Source organism: Molothrus ater, chromosome 5 (assembly GCF_012460135.2).
Source record: "Molothrus ater isolate BHLD 08-10-18 breed brown headed cowbird chromosome 5, BPBGC_Mater_1.1, whole genome shotgun sequence".
Classification (NCBI taxonomy): domain Eukaryota; kingdom Metazoa; phylum Chordata; class Aves; order Passeriformes; family Icteridae; genus Molothrus; species Molothrus ater.
The window spans coordinates 42,631,540-42,649,876 of record NC_050482.2 but is presented as its reverse complement, the minus strand read 5'-3'; the positions used below and the strand labels follow the sequence as shown (position 1 = coordinate 42,649,876).

Sequence of the window (18,337 nt, the reverse complement as noted above, 5' to 3'; positions counted from 1 at the left end):
CTCCATAGCTGCTGAAACAGCAGCCTGCTGACACATGATGCTTGGAACACATTTTCTGAGGCAACATTTATCATTGTCATCACAGTGCACAACAACTTATTACAGTAAGTTGCTCCTGCATATCACAACCTTCAAAAGACAATGCCAACTCATAATTGTGTTATTAGGAGATTACAATAATCTTTAAATAATTTTAAAAATAAAATCTATACATACTAATGAGGGAACATAATCATCATAAAAACTATTACCTGCCAGCTTTGTAACTACAGTCACTCTAGCTAATGACATGTGTGCAGTAAAGGAATACTTTGCTTCCTACGTGCATTTGGGAATCCTCAAAGCACTCTCAGGTGAGGAGAAACAGCAAGAAATAGATTAACTTTGTAAGCCCCACAATTTGAGAAACACTCAACTGTCAATTTGTAGAAAGAGAGATGCCACCCTCCTTCTCTCCAAAATCACAGCCATTCCTTTGCTTTATGCCTATCACCTGGCAATTTATAGTCCAGGAGTTTTGTGGGCAGGTAGAGATTCCAGTTTATTGTGAGCATACCAAAATCAGTAAAATATACTGACCTGCTGAAAGCATAGCAGCTCTAAAGAAGGCAAATGGAAAAGGATTCAGCAGGACTGGAAATTGTCATTTAGCTCAGTTTCTAACAAAAGTAACATGTTTCTGACCACTGGGTTTTAAGCAGCTTCCAGAACAGATCCAAACCTGAAAACACAAAGTACAAGAAATACTGAAAGCACGCAGCACACAATTAAAGCAGCAGAGATGGTACTTTCTCCCATTCAGGAGATGAGAAGACACAGAATAAATTAAGATAACACAAAGTTTAGTAGTAGCCCAGAGGGATAGAATCTAAATGCTGTCTCCCTGATGAGATACATCACTCACAGCTGAAAAAAACCTGGCAGAAAGAATATAGCTGGAAAAAAAGTTGAGAAAGGCTGGAAGACTTTAATAATGGTGAAGAGATCAATTTAAGTTTAACTAGTTAACTTACTATTCCTGCAGTGGGGTAGAGTGCAGAGCATTTAAGTCTTATCATGACTAACTTTTTTAAATGCTACATTTACTTTGTGATCTAAAAAATAGGGACTAAAACAAAAGGATGGGAGGGTGAGCTGTGTAGAAGGAAAAAAAATCCAAAACAAAACAAAACTCCACCAATAAGCCAAACCAAAACCAAATAATGGCAAAAGAGCTGTAGCTTTTGCTAGGTCCAAGTTAAAGTCAATGTGTCTTGTCCCACCACTTATATTTATGAAAAGTGTTCATATTGTGAAGTCAAAGTGGCAAATAATCAGCCTACATGACCTCAATGTAAGGACTGCTAGTAGATTTTCATGGAAACTTCCTTATATACTTGTGATAATCCTACTTTTTTCACCACTTCCAAAGTTATTATTTTAAATGTGCATTTCATGGTTAAACACAATTAATTTAGAACTGTCCTATAAGTAACAATTCTTATACGTTGGCCTAATTACTGACCTGATTCTGTAAATGTAAAGTTTAATGTCAGAACAACCAGTAACAGAGTGGATTTAAAACAGAAAGGAAGGGTAATTGCAGTATGAGTTACTCCTTCAGGAACACTGGCCACGGGCGTATCGAATGACAGCTTTGACATCGCAGCCATTCTTTTGCTAATTGCTGTCAACCATGGTTTTACTAGCGGAGCTATGGGAGCGGTACTTTTCCGGCGAGGTTGGTTTCCTCGCCTGGGTAATAAACATTCACAGCACTACTATCACCAACGTTGCAGCATTGCGGTTTTCTTAATTTTTGTTTAAGGTCGGTGTAGTTTGTTAGAGCATTAAAGGTCTGTTAAAACACCACTCTGTATGATACAGATGCGAGTGCCAATTTGGAAATCTAGAAAGTCCAACCAAAATAACAAACAACGGAAGAAAAAGAAGACAAGAGGCCAAACTACCTAAGGCAGCTTAATACAAAATCAGTCCGAGGTTTTAAACACAACTGTCCTGCATGAATTTGTAAGTCACAAAGTCGAGGTAACATGGGCCAGACCTTCCGCCAGCCGAGCGTTCCACCTATGTCTGTGGCTCCGCTGAACCGTGCCCCACACTGAGAGCTCCGAGAGCCCCCGCAACCCCTACGCCGCCGTGTCCCGACCACGGACCGACTCGGAAGGTTTAACTTTGCCCATTCCCTCCCCGCGGAGCCGGGGCAAGCGGGGGCGCTGCGGCTTTAAGGGCGCCCCGCGCCCGCGGTGCGGCCCCGCCCCGCGCAGCGCGCCCGCGCATGGGCGGATGGGGCTCCGCGCTCTTGGCGCGGCGCATGAATCCGGGGCTCGGCAGGCCGCGCCCGGAGCGCGGGGCTCTCACGGGCCGCTCCCCCCGCTCCGCCCATGGCCTCCCCGCTGGTAAGGGCTCGGCCCCAGCCCCGGCAGCCAGGACGGCGGGCAGGCGAGCCGCGGCCGGCGGGTATCACCCGGCGCCGAGAGCTGCCCGGCCGCGGCTGCCGCCCCCGCTGGTGGAAACGCTCCGGACGCCGGGACTGCGGCTCCTGCCGCGCGCGGGGCGTTAGCGGCCCCTGAGGGGCGGGGGAGGGCGAGCGCGGCCGCCCCCGCCCGCAGGCTGACGCTGCGCACCCTCTCCCCAGGAGGACCCCGTCCTGATCCGGCCTTTCCGCGGCCACACGGCGGCGGTGACGGGCGTCGCCTTCGACGCGAACGCGGCGGAGCTGGGTGAGTGCGGGGCCGGGCGCCGTTTGCTTTCCGGGCGGGGCAGCCCGCTCCCTCCTCCCTCTTTCCCTCCCGGAGCCGCCGGGCGGTTCCGGGCGCAGGTCCGGGCGCGGAGGCGGGGCGGGCTCCCGCGCCTTCGGGCGGGCTACGGAGTCTCTTCCCCTTCCTTAAGCGACAACTTTTTGAGCAAACCACAAGGCTGGAGGAGGGGTTTGTCCCGCGGAGAGAGAGGAGGAGGAGGAGGAAGTAAGTGAGGGGAGCGCCGAGGCCGGAGGGGCAGGGGCTGCTCCGTGCCTCCGCTGCCGCCCCTCTCCCCCGCGCTCCCCCTGGAATCTACCGGGCCCACCACGGAGGGCTGGCTGCAAACTCTGCCGGCGTCCCGAGCCCGAGGCTGGGAGTGCCTGCAGCCCCATCCTCCCTGGGGGCGTGGGGAGAGCCGGCAGGAGTTCACGGACCCCTCTCTGCCAAGGAGCTGCTTTTAAATATTTAAGATGAGGATTCGTCTGGCGAGAAGATGGACGTGGATCCGCAAAAGCTGCGTGTTCCTCGGCTTCTTGATGATCGCTTACTTTGTGGTCGAGCTGTCCGTTTCTTCCTTCGGTGCCTCCCTCGCCGGCAAGAGCATCACTAAAGGGAAATGGGAGAGGCGCTTTTCTGACGGAGCAGAAAAAGCTGTCGATTTGGCTCGTCCAGTTTATGACAAACCGCCACCCGATCCTTATGCTCCAGGAGAATGGGGTAAACCCTTTCGCCCCCAGCTGAGTCCTGAGGAGCAGAAACAGGAAGAAGAGCTGATTGAGAAGTATGCAATAAATATTTATTTAAGTGATAAAATTTCTCTCCACCGGCACATTGAAGATAATCGACTGAGTGGTTGTAAAACTAAATCTTACAACTACAGAAGACTGCCCACAACATCTGTTATAATTGCTTTCTACAATGAAGCCTGGTCAACACTGCTGCGGACGATACATAGTGTTCTTGAAACATCACCTTCAGTGCTTCTGAAAGAAATTATACTGGTGGATGACCTGAGTGATAAAATGTATTTGAAGGCTGAACTCGAAAAATACATAAGCAGTCTGAAAAGAGTTCGCCTGATAAGAACCAACAAACGAGAAGGATTGGTTCGTGCACGCTTGATTGGCGCTACCTTTGCTACAGGTGATGTTCTCACATTCCTAGATTGTCACTGTGAATGTGTTTCCGGCTGGCTGGAACCACTGCTCGAGAGGATTGCTGAGAATGAGACTGTTATTGTTTGTCCTGTCATTGACACCATTGACTGGAAAACATTTGAATACTACATGCAAACGGCAGAGCCCATGATTGGGGGCTTTGACTGGCGGCTGACATTCCAGTGGCACTCGGTGCCTAAACACGAACGTCTCAGGCGCAAGTCGGAAACCGACCCTATCAGATCCCCGACTATGGCTGGTGGCTTGTTTGCTGTCAGCAAGAAGTATTTTGAGTACCTGGGAACCTATGATACAGGAATGGATGTTTGGGGAGGGGAGAACTTAGAATTATCATTTAGGGTTTGGCAGTGTGGAGGCATGTTGGAAATTCATCCGTGCTCCCACGTGGGCCACGTGTTTCCAAAGCGTGCACCCTATGCTAGACCAAATTTCCTTCAGAACACGGCACGTGCTGCTGAGGTGTGGATGGATGAGTTCAAAGATCACTTTTACAACAGAAATCCTTCAGCAAGGAAAGAAAACTATGGAGACATTTCTGAAAGAAAGATTCTTAGGGAGCGTTTGAAATGCAAGAGTTTTCACTGGTATTTAAGAAATATATTTGCTGAGTTGCATGTACCAGAAGATCGTCCTGGCTGGCATGGCGCTATCCGCAGCACAGGAATACCTTCAGAGTGCCTTGACTATGTCTTACAGGAGCATAATCCTACAGGGTCTCACCTGTCTCTCTTTGGCTGTCATGGTCAGGGAGGCAACCAATTTTTTGAATATACATCAAATCAGGAGATTAGATTTAACTCTGTAACTGAGCTATGTGCTGAAGTCCCTGAGCGTGAAGACTTCATAGGTATGAGGAGCTGCCCAAAAGATGGATCTCCTGTCCCAGAAATTATTATCTGGCACTTCAAAGAAGATGGGACTATTTATCATCCTCATTCGGGGAAGTGCCTTACTGCTTATCGCACGACTGAGGGGCACGCTGATGTGCAAATGAGAACTTGTAGTGCTGGAGATAAAAATCAGATTTGGAAATTTGAGAAATAATCACTACTGGTAGTTTGAATTTGATGGACTGTGATCTTCAAGTTTTTTACACATGTGAGCAGAGAGCAGTGTTTGATTGAATACCTTGAAATGTTTTCACATCTGTCTGTAGTGGTGTAGAAACTGTCTACTATGATGAACTGTATGGAAAGCAAAAGTAAATAGTGGGGTTCGGTGGATTAGAACATCTAATGCCTTTTATTTTTGTAAAATTTTGGTCCATTATTACTTTCCTCAGTCTTGATTATAAAACAAAGGCTTCTGAGGGGATTGAAGCAGCATTTTTTAAATCTTAAAATTATGCAATAATCCTGCAAGATAATGTTCCATGTAAACAAAAAATTTTTACTTACAGAAGTAAAAGTTAAGGTTCTTGCAGTGGTATTAGCTGACTGTGTTACAGATACATTATAAAATATGTATCTAACACCATAAGTAATGCTACAGTAGCATGTGATTGAATGGACATTAATGTGGAAAGTTGAATCCAAGCCTTGTAATGGTCTGCATTTTTCTGGGAATGTACATGCTGTTAAAGGTACTATATTATACAGAAGAATAGGAAGTTTATTTACTAGAAGGGCTTTGGCACTGCTTTGCAGTCTTGTACCTATTGTAAAAATCTTACCCCATGGGGCTTAGTCAGGAGCTCTCATGCATTTAGAGGAGAGCTTGGTAGCAGTGGAACCAAGGACATGCTGGTGATACCAGAAATGGAAGAAATAGGAATGGCTGCAAGTAAGAATTTTGTTTAAAGGCAGTGGAGAAGGAAAGGAATCACAAAATTGCCTTAGCTACTGCTGTTTCTCAGCTATATATTTAATGTATACATTGCTTCTGTGTAAGCTTTTCCATGTTCAACTCCACATCTTAGGGACACAAAAGTTATGTGATCTAGACCATATTTGGGTTTTTTGTTGTTGTTGGTTTTTTTTTCATTTGGTCTGTCAGCAGGGTAGAGAAAGGTAACAGAGGAACATTTGGGCTGTTTCGTTTTGCTTTTTGTGTTTTGGCAACAGCTGGCATGGGTCAGCCCTAGGAAGAGTTTTGAAATAATACAGCATAAGTTGCCTGTTTCTAGTCAAAATAATACCACTGGAGACCCTGTGTAAGACTGGGAAGCTGAAGCTTCTGACATGAAGGGAGTTGAGAAGACAAAGGAGAACACTAAGATTTGTTGGTGATACAAATAATTACTTGTTTAGAATGTTTTATCTTTTCTGTTATGCTGAGTTTTTGAAGAATACTGATTCTTGAATAGTGTCTCTTAGTGTCCCTAATCTGTTTTGATAGTGATTATAGATGGTAGATGTGATAGATATATTGTGTACTTGAAAAAAAATCTTGCGTTAGTATCTGTATTTTAGTTTTGTAAGATTTAAGTTGAACACTTTTCTTAGTGTGTTGGGCATTCCAGCTGTTTTTATTACTCTCACTGAAGTGATAAATGTTCTTCAGTAGCCATAGTGTAGTAAGTCTTTACATGGGGCTGGTAGGTAGAAACTTAAGCTAGTGAGCATTAGTTATCTGGATACTTGAGGAATGTAGTGGATGTACATTTGCTACAGGTGTTAGTAGGTGGAAGGGTTGAAAAGGGACAAGTGAGACTTGATATAGTTGAAGTTTTGCCAAAAATAAAGTAAGTTATAACATATTCTTAAATTGTAGTGACTTGAAAGCTTGGAGAGGTTTGGGTGGAAGCAGGTTAACATAGAAGATGAACTGAAGAAAATTTGGAGCTTGGAATGCAGCATTGAGTCATGCTAAAAATGCTTGCCACTGTGTGGCGTGGATTCTTTTAAGACTTTAATTTATTTTTAGGCAGTTACTTGCAATTTGATTTTTTTCCCTTTTTTATCTTCCTTTTTCCCCTAAGTTGAATTTTTGTTGTTGGTGTTTTTTTTGTTTGTTAAAAAAAAAGAAAGGGAAGTTTTTACTACATAAAGGAAGCATTCCTGAAAAATTGCATTCTACTTTGCAGCAAGAATTCTTTTGTGTACCTGCAAGTTATGAACCATTTATCAAATTTTAAAAGGCAGCCAGTCGTTATGTACTGGGGCAATAAATTATATAAAGTATGTGCTTTTGTGAAAACTGTAGGCTGTTTTTCTGTAGGCTGTTACATTCAATAGAAATGACAGGGAAAACGCCTAGGTTCTCTTATGTGGCAGGTCATAAATAGTGTGTGCAATGCATGTTTCTTCAGGTGAAAGTAATTAAATGATATGAATACAGACTATGCAAATTTTATACAGTTATTTTTTTAACACTTGGCAAAAACTACTTTTTGTATAAAGAGGTACCTTCAAGTTAAACCTGACATTCAAAGTGTTCCTTATCTATTTAAGCAATAATTGTAAGTGAATCTGCCTCTGAGTTTGAAAAGTTATTCTCCCTATGTATCTGAACCCTTCCTCCTCCCCATGACTTCCCTTTCTATTTTTGCAGTTATTTAGAAACAAACTGGGGAGAACAAAAAAAATTACCGAATTAAATTAGCTGTTGCTAAAAAAAAAGAAAAAAAAATTAAAACCTTCCCAATGGGAATAAAAAATGTGAATAAAAAGAGGAGGGACTAGAGTGAGAGAAAGAAAGAAGGAAAAAACAAACAACACCTTACCATTTCCATACTCCTATCCAATTATTTTTCAGTATGTACAGATTTCTGGAAAATCTGAATAGTTTTCTATTCTGTTAGACTTTGAAAATTTGGTGAATGCTTGTACATATTTTAAACTACTGATTCTAAGTGACTTAAAAAAAATTGAATGTAAACTTTACACTGAATAAATGTGGAGGGCTTTGGGATTTCTTTCGAAAAAATAAAATCCAGAAAATTAAATGTTGGCTAGTGTGCTGATTCCTCTCAGTTCTTTTCCTCTTTTGTACATGCATACAGAATGCAACAAAAACTGCCAATAACGTGAATTTATGGGAGTTATTAAAAGTTCTTCATATTTTATCCAATGTGCTTAGAATTCCAGATTGGCTTTTTTGACAGAGATTAAATTAATAATATTTTTTCTCCAAGTAGGAAATCTTGCAATTCATTGCAAAATGTGTTTGCATTGTGAGGTTGTACTGTATCATTGAGAGCTGCAGGGTTCCTGTAAAGTGTGAGGGTTTGTTGGCAGTGGTAGGGTTAGAATATTCACACACCCATCATTTGCACTGTATTCCATCTGCCCTGTAATTCTTGCACTGAGTGATTAATTATATTGGAGATGTTTCAGTATTTTGGGAGATGTACATCGAGCTGTTAAGGCCTGAGTTTGTCTCTTTTGATGTTTGCTCAACTTTCTTAGTCACCACTTTGCTATTGTGGGAAATGAGAGTGAAATGGTAATTCTGTATTACAGCAACTTGTGTTCATATATTTGTGTGCGTATATATAAAAATGTATGCTATCAATAGTCACAGTTCATAAATTGAACTTTGTTTCATTGCAAATACCATAAAATCTGTTTTATGGCATATGTGAAGCTTAGGTATCTGCTTACACACCACTTTGCTGTAGATCTCTCAACTTGGCCTTTGCATAAGGCCAAGTCTCTATTTTTTGGTGTTCAGTTCTGTAATGACTCATCAGCAGAAAAGCAAATTATCCAGTGATGTGTCTGCTGTATGTGGGTGTGTACAGAAGCATTGATGTTTAAAGAAGAAAAGGCAATCAGGTTATAAACTGGAGTAAGTTGTATGTTGAAGTCAGCTCATTGTGAATTTTCAGTTTTCTAAATTTTAGTTATATTTTTCAGTTTATCATAGCAAGGGCAAATTGTCTTTCACCTCTAAACATGGTTCTGGTTATGTTATGTATTCTCTGAGGAGTAACAGGCCTATTTGTGCTATGGCACATCCTGAAAAATTTCTTCTGGACTTTCTGTGCTCTTTTTGTTGTTTCTGATCCAATATTTAAGTATTGCATATGTGGCAGGGAGTCCAGAGGAAAAATAAGGACGATGGTCACGGATGCCTCACAGGAAGGAGAACTTCAGATCACTGCTTGTGCCTCATTTACCTTGGGATAGCCCATCTATGAGACAGCAAGCTACAAGAAACCATGCTCTGAATGAATGGTGCTGTCATCTTTCTAAGAATATTTCCCTCAGTTTTTAGAACTGAAAGCTGATACTGCACAGCCTTCATGCAGTTCATAAGATGCTACAGGTATTTGGTAGATAATCAATGATTTGTTTTAGAAGCCATCAGTCTTGTCTGTTTCACATTTCCAGCCCTATGCCTTCAAATTCTATTTTAGCTTATGTTTCATTTTTTCCTTTTAGTTTTACTCCACTCTAGATCACTTTTCAGAATCAAAGGGAAAAAGAAATTCTTTCAAGTACAATTAGAAAAACCCTGCTGTAAAACAGGGTTTTGAAAAGTTGAAGTGGGGGGAAAATAACCTGTATTTCTTTGTCAAATATAGGTTGTTGGGGAAGATGAAACAGGAAAGCCTTATAAATATGATTGTCTGGCAAAAGATTTTGAGAATATGGAAACTATAAGTGAGATTGAAATGAAAGCAAGCTTTGAGATCCCTTAGTTACTGAACAATGGGAAAGCAATGATGTGGCTGGCTGAAGGTAATCCCCTTTTGATGAAACAAGACCCTCTGCTTGCAGGCAGGTCCAAGGGTCCGAGCAAACCCTGCCAGCTTGGCAGAAGGGGTCCAAAGAGTAGTTTTTAGGGTTTAAAATTGTGGTGGTTTGACGGGAAATGTGTTTTTTGGGATGCTGTGTTTTGGATATTCAGGCTTTAATATTGGCATTTAAGCTGGCCATTGGGACATTGGACATGCCTCTGAGAACACAGGGTTAAAAGCAGAGCTCTCCCCTGGGAGGGTCCTCTTAAAGTTTCCGGCAAAAAAGAGTTCAAGTCTCTCCCCCGGCCCAGCTGCTAGCTAGGCAAGGGGAGGGGAAAAGCCACATGGCCGGGAGAGACAGGCCTGACCCCAAGAGTAGAAAGGTAGAAGAAAGAAAGAAAAACACCCGAAGCCATCAGGCAGCCCCCCCCTGAGAAACACAGAAAAAGAGAGAAAGAGAGCTGCTGCCTAAAACTGTAACCTTAAAACTAGATAAACAAGCCTGTGCCGGCAGCACAGCTGAGAAAGAGAAGAAAGTGCAGCCAGCCGCTTGTAAAAGCTTTTAACCCCTTTTCAAAGAATGAGAACTTTACAGAATATAGACCTTTCCTAGTAAATAAAGTAGAAGATGAAGAAAGAATGTGCAAGTGTGAGAGAAGTCTAAACAAGTGAGAAATAGTAGAAGAGTAAAGAAGAATCCTAGTAAGAAAAGATGATAGAGTAGCTTTTGCTAAACTCTTTTTGTACAGCCATAGACAGAACCATGTTCCTTGGGATACAGAAACTGCATTCTAGGGGGAGGCAATGGCCACAGAACCAAGAAAGTTCAGTGTTAGTGCCCCTCAGCCCCAGGAGGTGAAAAAATATAAGAAAGACAAGTGTCCCAAGAGATTGTGAAGACAAGTGTCCCAAAAAAGAGACGGTGCCTTTTTTAGATTGAGACAGAGCATCCTTAAAAAAAGACAACCCTAAAAACAGTTCTAGTCCGTGTTCAGTAGTAAAAGCACTAAACATGAAAAGAAGTCACGACAGCAGATGTACTCCAAGCAGTGCCACGAGTGACACAGAAACACACGAAGCTTCAGCTGTGTTTCCAAGAGAAGCCCATAGTACAAGAAAGACTCCTCTCCTCTTGATGAACTAAAAATTGATTGTTTAAAAAGCAGTTCTAGACTAAAAGTAATTTAAAAAATAGATGTATTGTGTTAGAAATTTAGTAAAGAGAAGAAATGTATTTATAAAGTTTTAATTTTCCCTGTGTGTGTTCCTTTTTATCCATAGTTGTAATATAGTTAATAAAGTTTTGTTTTCTTTCTTCCCTAAGTAAGAGCCTAGTTTACTTATTCCTAGTCACATCTCACAGCAAAAACCAGAAAAAAAGTATCTTCATAGAAGCACTAGCATTGTGCCAGTGTCAAACCATGACAAAAATGTAGCACAGTATGGTAATGTAGCGATTCTTATAGGCTGTATGGAAATGCTATAGGATTTATATATTGTACTAGATTGGTTAGTGAGAATCAGAATATTCAACACAGAAGATGATTCATTGTATTGTAACGGGAACTTCACTTACTTTCTTTCTATGCTCTTACCTCTTGTCTCTTAGCTCTCCCCTTTTACTCTCTTACCCCCTTTTATTACTCTCATCCTCTCTACCCCTCTCTTCTCTCGGGCCTGCTCCGAGCTGCAGCTGGCAGCTCCCAGCAGGGCCCTGCACCCAGGCCCTTTGCAATAAACCTCAAGTTCCACGACCTGGCTGCAGAGATCTCTCGTCTCCGTCCATCCTGAGCGTGCTACCCCCGTCAATCCTACAACAGGCCTGTTGATATGGGCATAGGGGTAGTCTGGTCACGCATCTTTTAGCAGCAGCTAGTCATTTAGGAATAAAAATAGCATCTTTGTAGCAAATTTATAAAGGGAATTTATTAGTTAATATTTACTAGTCTAATATGCTAATATTTTGTTTGAGGCTTGCCTTGACATGTGTTAATAAGGAAACTCAATTTCTTTGTGCTATGTTGGTGCTTGAAAGAAACTGGGATGAGAAAAGCCATCTTCATATACTCTTCCAGCTTCCAGGAGGCCCCTGTTCTTCCTCTCCTTTTCTCTACTAGGGAATTTGACAACTGAGGGATGGGAGTGTGAATACCTTGTTTTTATTTATGTCTATATACTGACATTTAGCAGAGATGAAGATGATGGGGATGTAAGAAAATCACATGTACCAGTTTAATTCAACTGCTCATTATCTTTGTTTCTTATAGTTTCCTCTGGTGAAAGTTAGATTTGCCTTTTTGACTGCAGATAGTATAGTTCACCTATAAAGTGACTGCAAAAAAGCCCACCCTCAAGCATGCTCTATTTTCAGACTGACAACTTTATGTTCTCTTTTGAACTAGACAAATGTTAGTATTATAAAATTGATACTTAAATAGGATTATAGAATTATCATACATCAATATCATCACTCAAGTGTTAGAAGTCATGTCTTCAGTTTAAGTTGGCATATTTTTTTTGGAGGTGAACACTTGATACTTGAAACAAATTCTATCTCAGAGATCAAAATGAGATTACTGAATAATTTGCCTGTTTTTCTTACGATTTGGTAAAACCAAATCTGGATTCATACTCATGTGCATGATGTTTGGCTTTGAACATTTTGCTCTGTGTCATCAAAGTACTTGTAAGCCAGTTGGCTTAGTATGTGAGAGAGCTACCTGTTAAGAATTATCCTTTACTTCTCCCAGTCTTGTGACATCCTTCTGAAAGCCTGGTGTTGCCATTACTTGCTACCAGGCTTCTGCTTAGGCTAAGTATCCCTTCAAGCCTAATAACTCCTCCCTCTCCCTCCTGTAATATCCATTAAGTTCTCTGGTAAATCCAAATCCATAGTCGTTAGCTCTGACTTTCATAAAAACAGTGAGCAGGCTCCTAATGTCTTTCACTTCTTGCAGTTACCTGCTCTGTGGACAGGCTACTCATATTGTGGAAGCTGAGGACACAGTGCAGCGCCTACAGATTTTCAGGGCATGCGGAAGCAGTGACAAGTGTAGAGTTCTCACCAGATGGGCGGGTGCTGGCTTCAGCTTCTCAGGATCACACTGTCAGGCTATGGATTCCTTGCATGTGAGTATGACTGAGCAATGCTGGATATGTGTTTCATTATTGTGCAGTGTGAATATGCGAGGCTTTACTCAAAAAAGTTTAGTTTTCCTTCCCACATGCCTGGGCTTTGACAGAAACAGAGACTGGGGACCACAAGCAACACAGTTCTTTACTGTATTACTTTGTTCTTTTCTGAATATTCTGTAGTTTCAAAAGAAAAATATAACAACTGAGAGGTCACAATTTCATGTGTGTAGAACTATGCTTTGTAATATTTCTCTGGCTTAAAGATGATATTTTAATAAGGATTGCATGGCTGCACTTCATTTTGGGGAGACAAGTGATGAAGAGAACAATAGTTTTTTTGAGAAAAAAAATAATTGACTTGCTTTATCAGACTGTTCTTGAGTAGTAGTAATTATGAGTAATTCAGTATGATCTTAGACTGATGTTACTTGAACTTTCAAGCGTTTTATAAATTACTATATAAAAAAATTCTCTTTCCAATACTAATGCTAATGAGACTAAAGGCCAATGATGCTATTTAATTTCACTGTTCTGTAAAATTGGTCATGTTAAACGCAACTTAAGGAATGTTATTCTAATAATATTTAAATAAGTAAAATATAATGGTGCCATTAAGATTTGGCCTCTGCTTTTTCATTTGAGTAAGATTATAAAAATGCCAACACTGAGTTTTATGGGGATTTAAGCTCTTTAATATAACTGTGATTTGTGACTTGGTATTTGGGGTTTTGTTTCCTTTTCTTTGCTCCCCCCCTTAGTCATGGAGAATCATCAATACTGAAAGGTCATACAGCATCTGTTCGGAGTGTGAGCTTCTCCCACGATGGCTACTCTGTAGTTTCAGCATCCAATGATAAATTAATAAAAATATGGAGTGTTTGCTATCAGCGCCTTTTGTTTACCCTATTCCAACACACTGGTTGGGTTTGCTGTGCCAAGTAAGTGTTGTTTTTATTCTCTTGGTAAAATAGAATTCCTAACAAAGGGGATTTTATATCCCAGGGTAGAAATAAGAGAAGAAACATCTGTGAATGACAAGCAATGATCTCTCACCAGTAATTAAATTTTAATAAATGAATCTTATGTGCACAAGTTTTGTGTAGACCTAGCTGAAGTATGAAAGTTTGCTCTGTGTTAATATGTGTACATACTAAATCAGTTGCTGTCTTCATTCTACTACATTAAAGGACAAATGGGGTCTTCTGTATTTATTTTTAGTCAGTGTGCTGTCTTCCTCCAGTTTTGTTTGGTTTTTTGTTGCATTAACTTATTTCCTGGCACTCATGTCTAGATTTATCTATGCATTGTAGGGGTTTTCTCAACTATTCTTGGAATCATAGTGGCATTAAAGAATGGTCATGAATCCAGATGAGTTAAGATTACATAATTTGAAAAGGTAAAAGAAATGGCCTTGGACTGCAAGTTAGGATTCATACTCTTTAAAAGACAGGACAGCTTCTCAAAGGCAAGAAAATATTGTTTGCTTTCTTTTTAAAAAATTTTTCCTTTCCTCCATATTAATGGAAAATCTGCATCTAAGAGAGGCCTGATATAAGAAAAAGGAAAGTTCTAGGAAATCACATGTGAAAGTTCTTGAACAGTTTTTCAGTGTCATTGTGCAGTTGCTCAATAAGTGAAATAATAATGCTTGAGGAAGTTATGGACAAGTCAGTTTTCCTCTTTAAAAACCTGGTCTGCTAGTCTAGGAATAATTGTGAATGCTTTGCCCACTATTTGTAAGTTTAGAAAGAACTCAGAGAACAAAAATATAGGTTAACATTGAACACAAGATTCTACTGTGTCCTCTGTGTCTTTTTACCTATAGTTTTCTTTACTAATCTCTTTGTCATCTGTAGTGACATCCTTAGGTTGCTGATACCTTCCCCTCAACCCCCTCTCTTCCTCTTGCTTATGGCTCTGTTTTTAATTGTAGTTTTTTATGAAGTGGGCCAGAGTGGAATAGGGAAGAAGCTTTTCTTTTCAGTTTTATTAGTCCATGTGAAATACTGGAAATTAAAATGTCCTTTAAATGCTATGCATCCTTATTTCAAGCAGGCTTCCTTGGTTCTCGTGTTTTGTTACTTATGTCTCTAATGCTAATATAGGCAGAATCAGTTCTTAAGTAATGTGTACACTTGTGTATTCCAGATTTTCGCCTGATGGAAGAATAATAGCATCTTGTGGTGAGGACAAATCTATTAAAATCTGGGACACAAGAAATAAAATTTGCATTAATACCTTCTCAGATTATGAAGGGTAAGTTTTACTAGAAAAAAAGGAGAAATGTAATAGTGTAATTTTACTGGCATTAATTTAATGTTCTGTGGTATTAACATCTATATATGTTAAATCTGAAAACAGACCAGACTTCTACAACCCATGTCAACTAAAATAATTCATATAATGTTTTTCTAAAGAGGTTAACTGGCTGCACTTATACAGCTGTTTTCCAGCAATCAAGAGATAATCCAAACAGAAGTAAGATTATTCTTGGATTTTGGAATGTTTCCAGGTTTTCCCTCAATTTTGGAAATGCTATTTGATATTGGATGCTTCAACAAGAAGAAAGCTTGCAGACTTTTCCACCTGTTGATGAAAACAGTATTTTGTTACTTTCAGTAACACTTTCAGTGATCTGCCTAATTTAAGTCTAAAAATACTTGCTTTTACTTATATGCAGTTTTCTTAAACATCTTGGATCCAGAGTTTTAGTTAACAACTCAGTGGAATATTTATCTTGTATATATGCTTTGCTGATTTCATGGCTGCCTTCATCCTTTTTGAAGTCCAAAGTGTTGTCAGTTCTTAGACAAAATTATTTTATTTGTTATAAACTCTTTGCAGCACTATCTTCCAGGAACTTTGTATTCTAGCACAAATTGTGAAGGTTTGATTTGGATCAATTATACTGTGTTTTCAACAAAAGTGAGATTATGATTTATCATGTACATCTTGTTTTCTTATGCTTATTTCAGTTCCTTGAAATGCCTTATTTGAGTTTCCATACATCTAGATACCACACAAGTTTGTAGCAGCTTAGTGTTAATATCGTGGGCTTTATATATATACACGCACCTAAATATTTCTGTGGGAACACATTATAAATCTGTTTTCATTAATTATATTTAGATTTCCAACTTTTGTTGATTTCAACCCAAGTGGAACATGTATAGCTTCTGCAGGTTCCAATAACACAGTGAAACTATGGGATATTCGAACAAACAAGCTACTGCAGCATTTCAAAGGTAAAAACAATGTAGTTTGTTTTATTTTCTTTACAATGGGACTCTTTGCAATTAAATGTGGTTTATTAAGAGTATTATTGGGGAAAGTTGGCAAACAAGTCATATTGACATGTTGTAAGTATTTTTTGTAGTCTAGCAACACCAAGAATCTAGTCTGAATACTTTTTATTTCTTTGCTTCCCTTAATTTTTAGACCTGAACTAAGCAAATGCTCTGACAAGTCTTCTGTGCCTCAGCACTTCTGTTGTTTTTTCCTTAAATGAAGTAGTTCTTTGGGAAGTAGAAAAGAGCAAAGAAATAAAGTGTACATATCTTCTTAGTAGATATCTACAGCTTTTGAATATTGTCTTCTGTAAATCAGTTCACAGAGCAGGGGTTAATTGTATATCATTCCATCCTTCTGGTAACTACCTCATCACTGCTTCTTCTGACGGTACCCTTAAGATTCTGGACCTCTTAGGAGAAAGACTTATTTACACTCTTCATGGACACAAGGTATACACAATAACCCTCTTTAAATGGAGATCTTAATAGGCTGTTCAGTAACTTTACAGAGGGAAAGTAACATTTATGCCATTGTGTCTTTTATCTTGCAAGTTGCAGATGAAATTTAGTGGACAGCAAGGTGTTGTGTTAATGCACCTTGTCACAAGTGGTTAAGGAAATGCATCAGTTTTTACCTGTTACCATGCTTTTTATCTGTCAATATGACACATTTGATGTTAAGTAAAAGCTCATGTTCTAAATTCATTAATAATTCACTTGATTTTCAAAATCATGTTATTTGGCACTTCAGTCCTATTGTTTATTGAAAAACTGTTTTCTAAGGAGGGGGAAGCTTACAGAAGATAACTTTTGTGAAGAATGGCAGGCATTTCCTCCTTTTCCTGTTAATGCCAAACAAACCCTATTTTTGATAATAAATCATTCAAACATATTGCCTTGAGTAATGTAATATGTATTTTATAATTTTTCATTGCAAAGATGAAGAATAAAATCTAAGGATAATGCCACTATTTTCCTAGTATAGATTGTTGTAGTTGTAATGTAGCATCTTATGAAAATGTGCAATATTAACTTTTCAATCAAGTTTTGCAGAAGTTTCAATACAGTAAAAATTGTTCCTTATTTTATTAAAATTGAAAAATCTATTACATTAGGTAATGGCATTGGTGTTTTTCTCTGGACTAAAATATGATGATTACAGTAATAGCCTAATTTTACTGTATGCTATTTTTTTTCCAGGGACCTGTACTTTGTGTGGCTTTTTCAAAAGGTGGTGAAAATTTTGCCTCAGGTGGAGTGGATGCTCAGGTTTGTGGTATTGTCTCCTTAAATGAAATGTCTTAGTTTGTTACAGTGGATGGGAGTTAAATATAGTATGTCACAATAACTTGCTAATTACTCACATGCATTCTGGCTACTTGTGTGTTATATAGACTTTACGTTGGATGTTATGATGAGGAGAAGACTAACCATGTCTATTTTACATATTTTAATAATATGGCTAAAAATATTTAGTGGTTTTTGACTAAGAATATTTAAAGGGTTGCAATTCGGTGTCAGTGAAGTAGTTATGTTGCAATTACTATTAAGTGGCACCTGCTTTGTTAGGTTTTCACTGCTTTTAAAGTCCTGACTCTGTAATTGTAGGTATTAAGTTGTATTACTGGGAAAACTTTGGCTAGAATTGGGGAAAAAAACCTCTTGTGTTACCTTTACTAATTTACTTTGGTGAAACAGTAAAGTACTGGATTTTATAAAGGGAAGAAGAGTCATTTGAGCATTTAAAAAAAAAAGTTAAGCAGTAAGTCTTATAATTAATCTCTATGTTCTGTAATAAATTTCATAATTAAGAACACATACTATCAACCTTGGAATCATCTCTATCAGGTCTATAAAGTTTCCAAAAAGAAAGAAATTTTGTAGCACAATATTTAAATTTTCAGTCTGAAATGTTTCTTAGTTGTCTTTTTCATGTTTTCCTGTTGCAAAAAGCTAAAAGCTCAATGTAGATATAAAAAGCTATGCTGTTGAAATTAAGATTTTTTGAGTTTACCATAATTCATGGCTATATTCTGTTTTGTGGGGTTTGAAATAAATTTCAGCTAGTAGCAGAGATGGTCTTGGGAGATAAAAAAAATTGCTTTCTATCAGAAAATATTAAGTAAAATGTACTGCCAAGACTTGAAGTTATTGGAAAAGTGAAAATGTTATCAAACATCCAATATTAATTTTACAAGCAGGGAAAAAAAACCCACAAACCAACTGAGAATGGGGGAAAGATATTTATTTCTTGACTCACTAGTATGATCTTTGATTTTCCATACTGAAGTTCTAAATAAGATTTTAAGTCCCAAAATGCAGCTTAGTCCTATGTAATTCTGAATTGTTGAGCTTACCTTCCATGAG

The 18,337-nt window shown here is 39.2% G+C and overlaps 2 protein-coding genes across 2 annotated transcripts in view; both read left to right on the top strand.

Annotated features, from left to right (window-relative positions):
• The first annotated feature begins 2,286 nt into the window (after nt 1–2,286).
• Nucleotides 2,287–18,337, top strand: part of POC1B (POC1 centriolar protein B) — a 47,378-nt gene continuing 31,327 nt past the window's right edge. The window contains 9 exon segments of the mRNA XM_036401322.2: nt 2,287–2,368; nt 2,371–2,399; nt 2,639–2,723; nt 12,503–12,674; nt 13,439–13,618; nt 14,829–14,936; nt 15,810–15,925; nt 16,287–16,420; nt 17,171–17,239. Of these exon segments, the coding sequence (XP_036257215.1) occupies nt 2,287–2,368; nt 2,371–2,399; nt 2,639–2,723; nt 12,503–12,674; nt 13,439–13,618; nt 14,829–14,936; nt 15,810–15,925; nt 16,287–16,420; nt 17,171–17,239 (975 nt within the window).
• On the top strand, nt 2,967–7,809 carry GALNT4 (polypeptide N-acetylgalactosaminyltransferase 4). The gene has a single exon (XM_036401321.1). It carries the CDS (start codon nt 3,212–3,214, stop codon nt 4,961–4,963), a length of 1,752 nt encoding a protein of 583 aa, XP_036257214.1. The 5' UTR covers nt 2,967–3,211; the 3' UTR covers nt 4,964–7,809.